Here is a 15,794-nt window from a genome sequence, read left to right as displayed (position 1 = left end):
GCGAACTACATTAGCATTAAAAACATGAAAAGTGAGGTAAATCAGTGGCGCAAACTAAATCCTTGAGCGACACCAAACACTTAGCACTTTTAAAGCGGCGCGGTTGAGCCAGTTAGTAACTGGGCGCATTAGTTCCTGAATAATGAAGCGGTAAACAGTATACTACGGAGTTGCCAGTTCAGGGGTCCGCTCGTCTTGTGACTTATGCGGTTAACGGGCTGATGCCGATCCGGTCCCGGTCCGAGGTGTGAAGGTACCGTTCGGATTCAGACTGTACCGTTTAGCAACCGGTAGGCTTTATTTTTTGTGAGTTATATAAACCAGCCGTGTTTGAACGTGTACAGTCACCAGCATAAATAAATGACTATGGGCAGCCGTGCAAAAATATCTGATGCTCCATTGGAGGCATAAGTATATGACGACACTACCTCGGTAAAAATATGTGATCCTTTGTGACCAGCAAAAATATCGTTAGTCCGTATCCGCATAAATATCGGATCGGGTCGCTTAAAAATATTTGATTACTCATAAAATTCAAAATTATGTGATTACTCTCATCTGGCATAAATATCTCTCCACTGTAAAAGCAAATACATCGGATGGAACGACGGACCGCCTATTTATCTGACACGTTGGAAAATCACAAATATGTTATCGACCTTTAAAAACGAACCATACATGTTTGGTATAGAGCCGTAAATTGTATAAAGTGATTTGACAATTCACGAAAAGAGTGCCGACTTGTCATTGTATATGTCTGTCTCACATTATATTCTATCATCGATTTAACAGAATAAACTGGATATAATTTTGAATTGTAACGTATTGCAATCATGAATCTAGTATATAACTGGATCTGGCATGAGGGGTGGGGGAAATGACAAAACGGGGTAGTCTTATGTATCTTTCAGTAGGAGTAGCAGCGAAAGCGCTATTATTGTTTGTCCTTGTCAGTCTCACAGGTTGACTTCTTCATCATTCTTTTTTATCTAAGAAGGAGGTTTATTATACATTGTCAATTAAAAGTCTACCTGAATTATGTCACAATTTAAAATTGCAAATGAAATATGTGAGACAGACATATGCAATGACAAGTCTGCACTCTTTTCGTGAATTGTCAAATCACTACAAACAATGTAAGGCTCTATGCTATCCAGGTATGGTTCGTTTTTGCAGATTGATGACATATTTCATAATTTCGTGTCAGATATATAGGCGGTCCGTTTGCCATCCGATGTATTTGCATTCACAGTGGAGAGATATTTATGCCAGATGAGAGTAATCACATAATTTTGATTTTTATGAGTAATCAAATATTTTTAAGCGATCCGATCCGATATTTATGCGGATACAGAGTAACGATGTTTTTGCCGGCCACAAAGCATCACATATTTTTACCGAGGTAGTGTCGTCATATACTTATGCCTCCAATGGAGCATCAGATATTTTTTCACGGCTGCCAACAGTCATATATTTTTGCTGGTGACTGTACCTGACATCAAACCGATATTTGAATCATATCAGTTAGCAGTCATTCGCGCGGGTGTTACCCTCGCACTAGCCATCCCACACTATAGTTCGTTTTTTTAGCATTAGAAAGAACTCCACAGAAGCAAGCGTGCAGTTTTTATCAGGCTCTTTAATTGTTAATAATTATTGAATTATCTAATGTAGCATGGTCAATACATATAATTTACTTAATTATTAAATTATTACCGCTAAAAGTACCGGATTTGGAACCACAAGCTTACTGCTTCTACGAAGTTCTTTCTAATGCTAAAAAAAACGAACTATAGCGTCTCCCGAGCGTCCGCGTCTAGCCAACACTATGGCTGCTGGTCGACGCAACGTTGGCGCTACTGCGCAGCGACGCCATTTTCCATAACGCTGACTATTAGACGCCGACGCCCAAAAGACGCTAATGTGTGGTGGCCCTAAGTAATACATGGTCGGACAAGTCAGAGGGAAATGAACTCGCAAATGACTCCTATAGTTTGTCAAAGGACTGTCTCATTTCAAACATAGACAGAGATAATCATACTATCTTTGTCTTACACTAATAGTAACTACTAGCATCCAAAAGAAAAGCATGGGTATCATTTTTAGGGTTCCGTAGCCAAATGGCAAAAAACGGAACCCTTATGGATTCGTCATGTCTGTCTGTCCGTCTATCCGTCTGTCTGTCCGTCCGTATGTCACAGCCACTTTTTTCCGAAACTATAAGAACTATACTGTTGAAACTTGGTAAGTAGATTTATTCTGTGAACCGCATTAAGATTTTCACACAAAAATAGAAAAAAAAATTGGGGGTTCCCCATACTTAGTGGGGTACCTATGGATACTAATGGATAGGTCTTCAAAAATGATATTGAGGTTTCTAATATCATTTTTTTCTAAACTGAATTTTTACTGAATGTTTGCGCGAGAGACACTTCCAAAGTGGTAAAATGTGTGTCCCCCCCTGTAACTTCTAAAATAAGAGAATGATAAAACTAAAAAAAATATATGATGTACATCACCATGCAAACTTCCACCGAAAATTGGTTTGAACGAGATCTAGTAAGTAGTTTTTAGGGTTCCGTAGCCAAATGGCAAAAAACGGAACCCTTATAGATTCGTCATGTCTGTCTGTCGGTCCGTCTGTCCGTCCGTATGTCACAGTCACTTTTCTCCGAAACTATAAGAACTATACTGTTGAAACTTGGTAAGTAGATGTATTCTGTGAACCGCATTAAGATTTTCACACAAAAATAGAAAAAAAAAACAATAAATTTTTGGGGTTCCCCATACTTAGAACTCAAACTCAAAAATTTTTATTTCATCAAACCCATACGTGTGGGGTATATGGATAGGTCTTCAAAAATGATATTGAGGTTTCTAATATCATTTTTTTCTAAACTGAATAGTTTGTGCGAGAGACACTTCCAAAGTGGTAAAATCTGTGTCCCCCCCCCCCTGTAACTTCTAAAATAACAGAATGATAAAAGTAAAAAAAATATATGATGTACATTACCATGTAAACTTCCACCGAAAATTGGTTTGAACGAGATCTAGTAAGTAGTTTTTTTTTAATACGTCATAAATCGCCTAAATACGGAACCCTTCATGGGCGAGTCCGACTCGCACTTGGCCGCTTTTTTTTAATAGGCCATAAATCCCCTAAATACGGAACCCTTCATGGGTGTGAGTCCGACTCGCACTTGGCCGCTTTTTTGTTCTTATTTACTGACAAATTTGGTTTGACCAATAACTGATTGATAACTGAATATGATTACAATATAATTCAAATATAGGTTTGACGTTAGGTGCACGTTCGAATTGACCTGTAAGTCACTGAGTAGATAAATGTTTGTTTACAAGTTTCGCTCAGCGAGCAAAACTAAATCTACTATAAACATAAGTTAAAAGCCTCTTATAGATGATAAGCATTTGTTACTCGCAACTTTATACAACGTGTTTTGTTAAAGTATGATTATAAGGTTACAAAACTGTGTCCAAAGTAAAACAAAAAGTATGTTTAAGCAATAAGCATAATTCTAGTTATTTCATGTTTCAGAAATGTATTGGAAAGTGATAATAAAATAATTAGGTATTTCAAGCCATGAATGAAATAAATCTTTAGAAGTTTTTTAAAAAATTATGGCTTCGCCAAAATGTATGTATAAGCTCTTTATTGTACAAAACACAAAACCAATTTATGACACAGTATAGACAGTACAAAGGCGAACCTACCCCAGCCAGTAAAAAAAAACAAATTTGGAATAATAACATAAGCCCCAAGTGAAGCGCGCCAGTGGCGCCGACCAACTTTGATGAAGAAACATGAGACACCAACTAGTTTGTACCTATAGATTGCTCGCATTATGCAAGTTTATTCATTGGGGCTCTACGAAACGAAGTTAGTAAAGTGCCCATCCAACGAGATCCATTCTACCGTTATAATCGACTTCGTTTAGAGTTCGTGTCTTGGCCTTTATAGTTTTATTCAACACACTTGCTCGTAAAAGGTGTTATTACACGTAGGCGATGCGGTCCGTAAATTCGACCTAGGGCTGTAATGTATTTTTTTGATCACACTTAGGCGATGCGGCCCCTAAATCCTAAATTTCTAGGGCTGTAATATCCGTCCAAAATTAGGCAGAAGTTTTATTTTTTCCGTTCCCTTTCTCACAAGTGTGATGAAAAACATTGTGTGTGCCACGGGCGGTACAGGAATTACGAACTCGTGTTAATTACGTCTTCGCCTTCAGCTTCGGGCTTCAATTCGTTTGTAAATTCTTGTACACACAAATCACACAATGTCCTACATATTTCACGTCCAAAGGAAACTCACCTAATTGTAAGTATAATATCATTTCGAATTTAAACTGTTGTGAGACATGCTAACATTGAATAACTTTACGGTTTAGACTCACTTGTTTTAAGTCACTCGCGCGGGTTTTCTCGGCGCGCGCGCAGCGTGCGACGCGGCGTGCCGCAGTACGCGATACACGGCCGTCGTGAACGCTGCTCGCACTGTTAGTGCTTGAGAAAGGAGACCTAGGCTCTCCGAAACATGTCGCGCGAGTGACTTAAAACAAGTGAGTCTAAACCGTAAAATTATTCAATAATATCATTTCCTTTGCTTCAACCACAAGCCATAGCTAAGGGTTGAATAAACACCCTGTAGTTAGATAATCTGTCTTTTATTTACAAGCTATGCCCTTCTTGACAATAAACAACTTATAATTTGTTATTATAATCCGTATCACGCGCGTGTATTACCTGTCTCCCTGTTATGAGCTACATTGTTCAAGAGATCATTGCCGACGGATTAGCTATAATCCCATCGTCGAGGCGAGCAAGATCATCAGTGTTATGTTATAAGGTACCAGGATTGCATGAATAAATACTCTTCGGTACATAGTAGGTAATATTATTATGTAGATTCACAATTTAAGGTACCATTCGGGTTCAGACACAAACATTACTGCCACACAGTAATGCTGAACAGCCTGCCGCAAAAAATGAAATAACTTTGAACTTTATTGGCACCCGTATGACTGAACGTACGACGCGCTGAGCAATCTGTCGTCTGCCTTCTGCTGATTTGATCCAAGATATGTCTTGTGTATGAGGAACAGGATTCCTGAGTAAGCCACTGGAAGTAAATAATACAATATCAGTCAATTTAATTTGAATGATATTGGGTACATTGTTAAAACAAAATACATGTGTAGATCTTGATCATTCGGCCAAAATAATATTATGCGAATAATCAACTACGAAATGACATTCTGCAAAATAATTCTTGCAATAATTCAATTATAATTGACCAAAATAGAGATGGCTTTTTGCAGCGACTGGCGGGAGCATGCACCAAACAGTGATGAGTGGCGGAAGAAAGGGGAGGCCTTTGCCCAGCAGCAGTAAGACACAAAAAATTTAAATGCGCTCTTCATTGTCGGTATTTATTTTGCCGAATGTCATTTCGTAACCGATTATTCGCAAAATTTTATTTTGCCGAATGATCAAGTAGAAACTCAACACAATTAATTCGTATGATTTCTCAACCTAACAGCAACTTTATACGTATGTTTGGATAACAACTTAAAAAGACACTTTTTAAAACCCTACGTTTTAAGTAGCGGCATGTCCGCTTCGCTAGCATAGTTCGGGGAAGTGACATGCTTATTTAAAGCCACCCCACTGCACTAGCGTCTCCCGAGCGTTGGCGTCTAGCCAACTCTATGGCTGCTACTGCGCAGCGACGCCATTTTCCATAGCACTAACTAGACGCCGACGCTCAAATACGCCAGTGTGGGGTCTCTTTAAAAAATGTTAACATATTACTTACAGCAAACTCCGAATGAGATGACAGCATCCATTCGCACTTGTTCCCAAAACAGCCAGATGTACAAGAACGACCCCAAAACGCTCAAAGCGACAACAGTCACGCCGTAATGTACATACATCTTTATGTAGCGCTTGTTATCCTGAAACAATAAGGCGCCATTAGGCCTGCCGCGAACCACGTTGACCGTGTTGCCTCTCTGTCGCACTTGTCATTTCGTACGTAAGTGCGACAGGGTAGCACGTCGAACGTGGTACGCGGTAGGCCCTCTGGTTCTTCTCTTACAGGTCAGTATGAACGTGCACTGACATCAAACCGATATTAGAATGATATTGGAATCATATCAATAAGAAGTCTTTCGCGTGAGCGTCTCGCTCGCACTAATACTTATGTGCGGACAGTTCTGAGTGAAACTGCGAAAGAGCTAAATGCATGTTCGAATTGGCTTGTATGTTTAGTTTATTATTTTACCCCCAAAATGGGCAAGATGCCATCAAAAGGCTTATAAATAAATAAATATCGCAAAAGTCCATACTTTTCTTATATTTATGTAACCTGTTGACATATTTTTGTCAATAAGTCTTATCTTATCTTATTTTATCGTATATCGAGTTGGTTATCTTACATGTTGTATTCCAAGACACAGCAGAATGGCGAAGTAGAGTGCCGACGCAGCTAGCATACTGCATATTATTGCTCCGATAATGAATACATTCAGGAACAAAGCCCATCCTTCGCTGTCGCCATACGTTGGAATATTTTCATGATACAGATTCCAGAACCAGAGAACTAGTAGGAAAATTAGAAATATCACGCTATTAAGGAAAGCCAGTATGCATGTAACCTGTAACAAATAAGGGCGAAAATAATGATAATGGATTAAAAAACAGCTACTATCAACATTTCATTAAAATATAACTTATAGTTTCCAAGTAAAATGGGTGTGACATAGGCAGACGAAACTATAAGGGTTTCAATTTGCCTTTTTGGCCACGGAACCCTAAAAATGAGAAATTGTATGTTAAATAATAATACGTAAAATAACTTCATCCATAGCCCTGAACTCTTTCCATTTCCAAATGCGTGTTGAGACCGGTTCACAGGTATCTATTGCTGTATCCGTAAATGGGTTTTAGCAGACGTTTTGCATGATATCAAAGTCTTAAATTACGGAAACACAAATACAATATTTGTACGGGTGCGGGTTCGCGATGAATGTTAAAAGTCGAGAGAAAGTAGAGAAAATGTTTATTAATGTTAAAATGTTAATAGTTATATGATTGTTAAAAGTTATGTTATGAAATGTTATAGTGATCGAATGCACCCGGCCGCGATGGTTCCGAAAAGTACACTGAATTTAGGTTAATGCAAATTATTGGTTAACGCGTCTTTTGCTGACAGGGCGCGCTCGCGCCGCACGAGGCTTAAAACGTGTTAAAGGTGCATTGCACCGAACATCTTGCGGGGGGCAAACGATGAGATGAGATGGGAATGTTAAAAGAATGATACAAGGTGATTGTACAATCAACTTAAAACTAGAATATTATTCATTGAATGATATTTTTCTTAAAATTGGGGAGCTTCCCCTGTCCATATGTGTTGATCCACTCATCTCCGGTGTTTGACATGTAAGCACTTTCACTCGCGCACTATTTATTTCTCCTTCACTTACACTTTTCGCTCGATATCGCGCACTAACACTACACTTGTCATCACTACAAATGTCACCGGTGATGGTGCGCCGTGCACTGCAGGGCGTGGAGGCCGCGCTCGCGCTCGCTCGGGGCGGCGGCGGCGGCGGCTGGTTCGGTCGGCGTCTCTCGAACATGTTGTCCGATGCTGCTGGTTCCTCTGGATTTGTTGGGGTTGCCGGAGCTCCTAGAAGTTTCCATTGGCAATGTTTTTTCCGGCAAATTAGTATAATTGCCATTATGATAATTGTGATCCAAAGGCAGTATATGGCAGTGTAGTGGTGTACATCATGTATAGAATAGTCGTTCTCGTCGGGTAGTTGACTTTCCTTTAGTGCTTTTATTTTTTCTTGTATGTTTTTATCTTCATTCCTTTCCATAAAAATTAAGCTGTTGTTTTCGAATTTTTCGACTGTAATGTTTATTATGTGGTTAATTGGGTCGATTTCTGGTGTAGGTATGCTGTCTTTTAAATCTGTTCTACTTTGCATATTCATGTGCGTGTGAATTGCAAAGTTATCTGTTTTTACAATGCAATTCTCCTCGATATAAATAATATTAGCGCGTGCCAATGTTTGTGCCGTAACTCGATCTGAGCATATTGTTCGAAACTGACACTGATCGCAACAAAAATATAAGTAATAATTTGGCTTTGTCAAGCTAATCCACTTGTTCTGGCACGCGGCTATGCTTGTTTTGCATTTTAAATTCTGCTTTTCTTCCTTTATAAACAAATCCTGGTCGGTGTTCATTTTGTATATAGGGACCTTAAGCGGGCACATATACGTAGACGTGTCTCGTATGATACAAACTTCAAGATCTCTTTCTTGTAATGGCATGTATGCGTCCTTTTGAAGGTTCATTGCTACGTATTTTTCTATGGGGATAACAGATATCATATTTATGTTTGAGCTATGCGGGACCGGAATAATGTTATAAAGATCGTAACGATCACGAGTTATTAATGGAATGCGAATCTCAAATATCATATATTGGTCAGTCATTCTTGCTTTAACTTTTAATACTTGGTAGATGTTTTGAAGGTGTGTTTGTGTGTTGTCGATTGGTAGGGTAAGGTCGCTTAGAAGTTGACCAGATATAGTGTTCAATTCTTTCTGTAGTTGCTCGGGGCTAATAATATGTATGTTCATTTTATCATTGTAAATGTTAGTTATAGTCTCTAATAACATGTCTTGGATTGTTTTAAGGTGGCTTAATAAATTATTTGCAGCCATAGCTACGACTGTAAATTGAGATATGCTCTCTGCAGCTGTGATTTCTTTCTCCATTGCAGTGGTGTCCTTTTCTAAAGAAAGTAAATGTTGGTGTATTAACTTGTGTTGCTTTTGTATTGTGTCTTTGGTTCTCAAGAGCATGTTATATTCGGCTTCTACGATTGATGTTTGATTTTTCCACATTGTGACGATGTGTTTTTCATTTGTTCTTATAAGACTTATGTCCTTTTGATATTGTTGAGCGAATCTATCATCTAAGACTCCGAATAAAGTATTCGCTAGGTTCCCGACACCGTTGACAAATCCCCGTCTCTTGCGTGTCTGCTGTTTCAGCTGATGTCTGGATAATACTTTATTGTAATGTTGCAGCTCATCGTACGAATGCCGTAGTTGTAGAAGGATGACGTCACAGTGTGAGAGGCTTCTTACTTGTTTACAAATAGTTTCCAATTGTTCGTTGTACTTTCTGTATGCAGATACCCCTTCCCAGAAGGGGCTCATGTCGTAGTACGCAACTAGTTTCCACTCGTCTCTAACTAGCTGCATTGTTCCCAGTTTATCGAAGTACAACCCTTGACCTTCGTTGATAGGTGTCATTTTGACGCAATTTCCGGCTGCTAAAAATGTTAGGAAATAAAATAGCATCATCAACATGGATGCCATGCATCCCCGTTTGGCTGTTTTTTTTGTTTTTGATTGTTTCAGGGTGTTTTGTTCGGCGGGTTGTTTTTCTGGTTTAGGCTTTTCCAGGGGCAAGACAGATAGTTTTACTATGGGTCTTTTGAGTATTCCCTTTTCTGTTTTTAATGTTACTACTCTCACATATCCGTCCTGACCTGCGTGCACGTCGATTACTCGACCTAGCGCCCATTTTCCTGCCGGCAAATTATCTTCGTGTATGACCACTATGTCGCCTATTTCAAGGTTTTTCTGAGGATCGCACCATTTCTGTCTTGCTGTGAGTAGGCTTAAGTACTCAGACTTCCACCTTTTCCAAATGTCACTGAATATTTTTTGTGTTAAACTCCATTTCGTGCGTGCGTCCTCGTATGTTTCCATTATAGTGACTCCTGCTCTACCTTGCAAGAAATGGGCTGGAGTCAGTGTATTTAAGTCATCAATGTTTTCGGTTAGGGGGCATAGTGGGCGGGAATTTAGACATGCTTCCAGTTGGGCCAAAACTGTTGCGTACTGTTCGTAAGTAAGTTTTTGTTCACCCACTACCCGTTTCAAATGGTGTTTTAGGCTTCTGACTGCTCTTTCCCAGAGCCCGCCAGCGCTGGGCCAGGACGGGGCATTAAAATGCCATTCGATGTCCATTTCGGCGATTTCTGCTAAGAAGTTATCATCTAATGTGTTTTGAATTTCCTTCCACTGTTGTTTCAAAATGTTATTCGCGCCTACGAAGTTGGTTCCTTGATCTGAGTATAGGTGCTTTGGGGCTCCTTTTCTGGCGGCCATCCTCCTTAGAGCTGCCAGGAATGCTGAGCTTGTTAGTTCAGTTACAAGCTCTAAGTGTACCGCTTTTGTGACCATGCAGATGAAGACGGCAATGTAACCTTTCAACGTTTTGCTTCCACGCGCCTTGCTTGCTTTTATGTCAACAAATCCCGTGTAATCGACTCCGGTGTGAAAAAATGGTTTTGCTTCGTTAACACGGGCGGCAGGAAGATCTCCCATCAGCTGATATTGTTTTTTCCCATCAATTTTTTGGCACTTGACGCATTTTCGAACTTGTTGTTTGACCCTATTGTTTCCACCCATTACCCAGTACTCTTCTCGCAGCTTGCTTGAAGTGATCTTGGCACCTCCGTGAAGTGTCATCAGGTGTGCGTGTTCTATGAGTAACGTAGCAAGACGTGACTCCTTCGGAATGATTTTTGGATGTTTCATCTCGTAAGATAAATGCGCTTCTTCGAGGCGACCTCCCACTCGAAGGGTACCGCTGTTGTCCATGAAAGGGTATAATGTGAATAGCTTGCTTCTTGTTTCGACTTTATTGTGCGTACGTAAATGTTCAATATCTTCTCCTAGTTCGTTGTTTTGCACACATTTAATTATAGCCAATTTAGCTTTTCTCAACTCTTGTAATGTGAGATAGCTTGGTAAGCGTTGTCGCTTTAAAGTGAATGCCCTCAATATGTAGGCTACGATTCGTGTTACTTTTGTAATAGAATTATATTTCTCTAGTAAATTGTATATGACATCATGTTTGTTATTGTTTTGCGCTACATTCGATGCATATGATTTTTTCTCTTCTTCTGTTGTAGTATATGTTGGTTTTTGAGAACATTCAAGTTCTGACTGGAAATCAGCTAACCAAGTTGGCCCTGACCACCATAGGGAGTTGTCTTTTAATTGAGATGCTGTCTGTCCTCTGCTTGCAGCATCCGCGGGGTTCTCTGATGATTTTACATAGCGCCATTGTTCTTCGGGCATCACCTGCTTTATTTGTTCTACGCGATTTGCGACAAATGGCTTCCAACGGCTTGGTTGACCTTGCAACCATCCAAGGACGATTTTAGAATCACACCAGCCAAATGTCTCCACTGTATGCTGTTGTAAAGATGTTTTTATTTTTGCCATTAGCTTCGAAAGAAGATGTGCTCCACTTAATTCGAGCTTTGGAAGTGTTAATTGTTTCTTGTGTGGGACGACTTTTGTTTTCGCTGCGACGAGAATTGGTTTTGTTTGATGTTTAATCCGTGCATATACTACACAGGCGTAGGCTTCCAGTGATGCGTCACAGTACCCGTGCAGTTGAATCACGTCATTTTGTTTACATAATAGCCATCTGGGTATTTTACATTCATTAATTAGGTGAATATCTTCCTGTATTTTGGACCATTCCATGTATATATCCTCCGGTATAGGTTGATCCCATTGAACGGTCTGTTTCCACACTTTTTGGAATAAAATTTTGAGTTTTGTGCTAAGCGGGGCAAGCCAGCCTAGTGGGTCAAAAAGTTTGGAGATATCAGATAGGAGAGTTCTTTTTGTTGGTTTGTTTTTCTGTTTTTCAATCTTACATTGAAAGGTAAAAATGTCTTCTGCTGGATTCCAACTTAAACCGAGTGTTTTAGATATGTCATCTTGTTTAAAATTGATTAGTAGGTTTTGATTTTCTTGGTTGTTTTGTATATGTTCCAATACTTCTTGTTTGTTTGAGGACCATTTCCGCAAATTGAATCCTGCTGTTTTTAATAGAACTGTTATATCGTTGATTAATTTTATAGATTGTTTTATGGAGTGCGCACCGTGTACTAGGTCATCCATGTAGAATGATTCTTCCAAAACTTTCGAGGCTTCTGGGTAGTTGTCTCGTTCGTCACGGGCTAGCTTCTTTAGCGTCATCATGGCTAAAAAGCTTGCACTTTTTGTTCCGTATGTAACTGTTGTAAGCTGAAATGATTGTAGTGTCCCGTGCTCGTCTCTCCAGATGATTTTTTGAAGGGGTTGGTCGTCCTCATGCACTAGGATCTGACGGAACATTTTTTCTAGGTCAGCGCAGAACACAAACTCGTACTGCCTCCATTTTAGTAACAGTGTTTGTAAATCTTTTTGTAAATTTGGGCCCCTGTACATTAAGTCGTTTAGTGAGTATCCTGTTGATGTTTTGCTGGAAGCATTATACACGACTCTATACTTGGTAGAAAGTGATTCTGCGCGTTCCACAATGTGATGAGGATAGTAGCACTCCACCTTGTTGTTGCCCACGGCAGGTTTCATATGTCCTAAGTCGCTGTATTCTTTCATGAAGGCTTTGTACGCTTCAGCTAGTTTGCTTTGCTTCTGGAGCTTCTTTTCCATGTGCTTGAATTGAGCTATCGCTTTTGTTTTAGAGTCTCCTAACTTTTCTTGAAAGTTTGGTTTCATGGGAATACGCACTTCGTATCTGCCGTCCACTGTTCGTTTTGTGTTTTCTTCATAATGTTTTATGCATTCTAAATCTTCCTGTGATAGATTTCCTTCTTCCATTATGTCTTCCACTTCCCAAAACTGTTGTATCTCTTCTAAGTTGTTTATGATAATGTTACAATGGTAGGTCTCCAGTTCTTCTTCGTCGTTTCCGCTTAAAAGCCATCCGAGTTGGCTCTCTTGCGCGAGAGGCTGCAACTCATTTTCACCCTTAATTTTACCATCTAAAATTATCTGAGCGTTTACAACTGATCCTAGAAGCAGATCTACTGGACGACTAACGTTGAAGTCTGGATCGGCCAGGTTAAGATTCTGTATCATGGACCACGAAGGTTTCGAAAATGTTTCGCCTGGTAGGCATTTCACAACTTTGTTCATGATAAAAACTTTCGCATTAAATGTGAAATCATTGTACATCGACATACATTGTATTTTCAGTTTGCCCTTACAGTCGTTTTCTTTTTCTCCCAATCCATAGATGACCCCAGAACACTTATCTCGTTTTAAGTTAAGTATCTGAGCGGCCCGTTCTGTTATAAGTGAAATTTGGCTTCCTGGGTCTACCAGGGCCCGGAAGGTGTGGTAGGTGCCATCTGCTGCCTGCACTTTCAGTATGGCGGTAGCTAGTAAAGTTTCACAGAATGAAGTCTGTGAAATGTTTGTTACGTATTCCATCTGTTTATTCGAAGTAATTGCATTCGTTGCATAAGTTGAGGTCGATGACTGAGTTGCTGTTGCTGCACTTTTTACACATGCTTCGTGTAATAATGTGTTATGTTGACCTGAGCATTTCTGGCATGTTTTATTTGAATTGCAAGCATTTCCATTATGACTAAATAGGCAATTTATGCATAACGCGAGTTTATTGACCGTTTGGAATCGTTTTTCCATTGGCATTTGCAAAAATTGTCGACAACTGTAGATTCCGTGTGGAAACTTGCACAACGGACATTTGATACTTGAAACGTGCATAGTTTTTGCAATAGTTACATTTCCATTGCTTTTGTTGGCTCCACTATTGCTGTTGTAATAAGGACGATTATTGTATGATTGCATAGGCTTCTTCGTGTTGTTGGAGGTCGATGACTGTTGATAGTTTGTTCTGTTGATTAGAGGTTCCTGCTTTCGGCGAGATGTTTCGAGACTTGTAAACTTTCCTTCTAAGAAATCGAAGAAATCTTTTAGTACCGGCAATTCTCTTGAGTTTTTCAATGACTCTATGTAGTCTTTATGTGTTTCAGAGTCGAGCTTTTGAGTTAAAATATAAACTACCAATGGATCCCACGTACTAATATTTACCCCTAAATTCTTAACCGCATGCAGGCACTCTGTCGCCGTGTCATGTAGTTTCTTTATTTGGGCTAAAGTCTGCTGCTGCATGATAGGGAGCCCAAATAGTATGTTCATGTGTGAGTTAAATATTAGCTTAGTGTTATTGTACCGATTGTTGAGAATCTCCCAGCAAACTACATAATTATCCGAACTTATCTGAAGATGTTGAATTAGACGCTCTGCTTCTCCTTTTACCTTTGACTTCAAAAACTGCATTTTTTGAGCGTTTGATAAGGACGAATTATTGTGTATTGCTTCACTGAATAAATCTTTAAAAGAGACCCAAGAATTATAATTTCCGTAAAACGTAGGAATGTCTAAAACTGGTGTAGATTTAACTTTATGCTTTACAGACCATACTTTTTTATTAATGTTTTTCTTCATCATGTTGTAGGTTTTTTCATGTTTGTTGAACATATCTTCATACGCCGAATCACTTTGGGAGTCCTCGCTTTCCATTTCCCAATGCAAAGTATCGATAACTGACCAACGAGCCTCCAATGTTTTGAGAGCGTCCTCGAGCTCCCATTTCTCTGTTAATAGGTCAATCTGAATGTTGTTCACGGTCCGCGCAAAGGCTTTTATGTTAGCCTGTTGCTTTCGCATCATTTCGTCCATCTTACTTTCTGTTCCCCTCTGCTGTTTGCTAAGTTTATTACCTCCAACTTCAGTGACGGATGTTGGTTTATCATCCTTCGCAGATGCTTCTGCCCGGTCCTTGTTGAGAGTTGTAGACGTCTTCGTTTCTGACGGGTTGAGGTCGATCTTAGATTCAATGCTCTTCTCAAACAATGCTTGATACCCTGCTGTTAGCTTCGCGTGGAAAGTAGAATACGTTTCCTTAGCGCTCTCATAAATCCTGTTAGTAAAGTACGAATTAGACCGACTCTCTACCATACTTATCTGTTCATGGTTAAACTGGAACTCGCTCCATAATTCGTTTAACGTATCTAAACGCGTTTTAAAATATTCAAGCTTCGTCTTCCTGTCCGAACTATCTTTTTTAAAGTTCGAGAAAGACGCCTCAATAAGCCGCTGAATCTCTCCTTGACGTTGAATGTAAGCCATCTTGACCGACGAAGGTTAAGTAAAATAAGGAAAGATCTTACTTGAATATCTCTTAGCGCTGCTCTGTTACTGCCAATACCACCACTGTTGCTGTTGAGACTCTGCTACTCCTCTCCTTCAAACGCTGCAACCCTCACTTGTTGATTTTAAAAGTTCGTTCACCTCACACGGCTATCAACCACAGTATCAAAACGCGCGAGGTCCTGTTCGAAGGACCATGTACGGGTGCGGGTTCGCGATGAATGTTAAAAGTCGAGAGAAAGTAGAGAAAATGTTTATTAATGTTAAAATGTTAATAGTTATATGATTGTTAAAAGTTATGTTATGAAATGTTATAGTGATCGAATGCACCCGGCCGCGATGGTTCCGAAAAGTACACTGAATTTAGGTTAATGCAAATTATTGGTTAACGCGTCTTTTGCTGACAGGGCGCGCTCGCGCCGCACGAGGCTTAAAACGTGTTAAAGGTGCATTGCACCGAACAATATTTTATCAATCGAAAATTGCTCGACTCCTTGCGACGGTCAACCCGTTAGATACCTTGTTATGGAGCTACATGTCGAGCAATTTTCGGCTTAATATACATGAGCGACCCGCTTTAATAACATTTAATGTGTTTTAAGTGGTTAATAATTAAGATAAACTTACGGCATTTATGATTGCGAATATGACGCACAGTTTTTCCATACACCAGCGAGACGAGCAAAAAGGGCGTGG

The 15,794-nt window shown here is 39.7% G+C and overlaps 1 protein-coding gene across 1 annotated transcript; it reads right to left on the bottom strand.

Moving 5' to 3' along the window:
• Positions 1-5,024: 5,024 nt before the first annotated feature.
• On the bottom strand, positions 5,025-15,794 carry LOC134650507 (uncharacterized). Its single transcript, XM_063505463.1, has 4 exons — positions 15,726-15,794; positions 6,459-6,677; positions 5,837-5,975; positions 5,025-5,140 (listed from the first exon to the last, which is right to left on the bottom strand). The coding sequence occupies exons 1-4, from the start codon at positions 15,762-15,764 to the stop codon at positions 5,025-5,027; spliced, it is 513 nt and encodes a 170-aa protein (XP_063361533.1). The 5' UTR covers positions 15,765-15,794.

This window comes from Cydia amplana, chromosome 8 (genome assembly GCF_948474715.1).
Source record: "Cydia amplana chromosome 8, ilCydAmpl1.1, whole genome shotgun sequence".
NCBI classification, from domain to species: Eukaryota; Metazoa; Arthropoda; class Insecta; order Lepidoptera; family Tortricidae; genus Cydia; species Cydia amplana.
The sequence above is the reverse complement of the archived record's forward strand: the minus strand, read 5'-3'. Positions and strand labels throughout refer to the sequence as shown.

Excerpts from the sequence above, each read along its gene's own strand:
- LOC134650507 (XM_063505463.1), bottom strand. The coding sequence starts at position 15,764 with ATGGAAAAACTGTGCGTCATATTCGCAATCATAAATGCC. Across the intron at positions 5,976-6,458 it reads TGTGTCTTGGAATACAACAT|GATAACAAGCGCTACATAAA; the intron begins GTAAGATAACCA and ends TTATTGTTTCAG. Across the intron at positions 5,141-5,836 it reads CATCTCATTCGGAGTTTGCT|TGGCTTACTCAGGAATCCTG; the intron begins GTAAGTAATATG and ends ATTTACTTCCAG.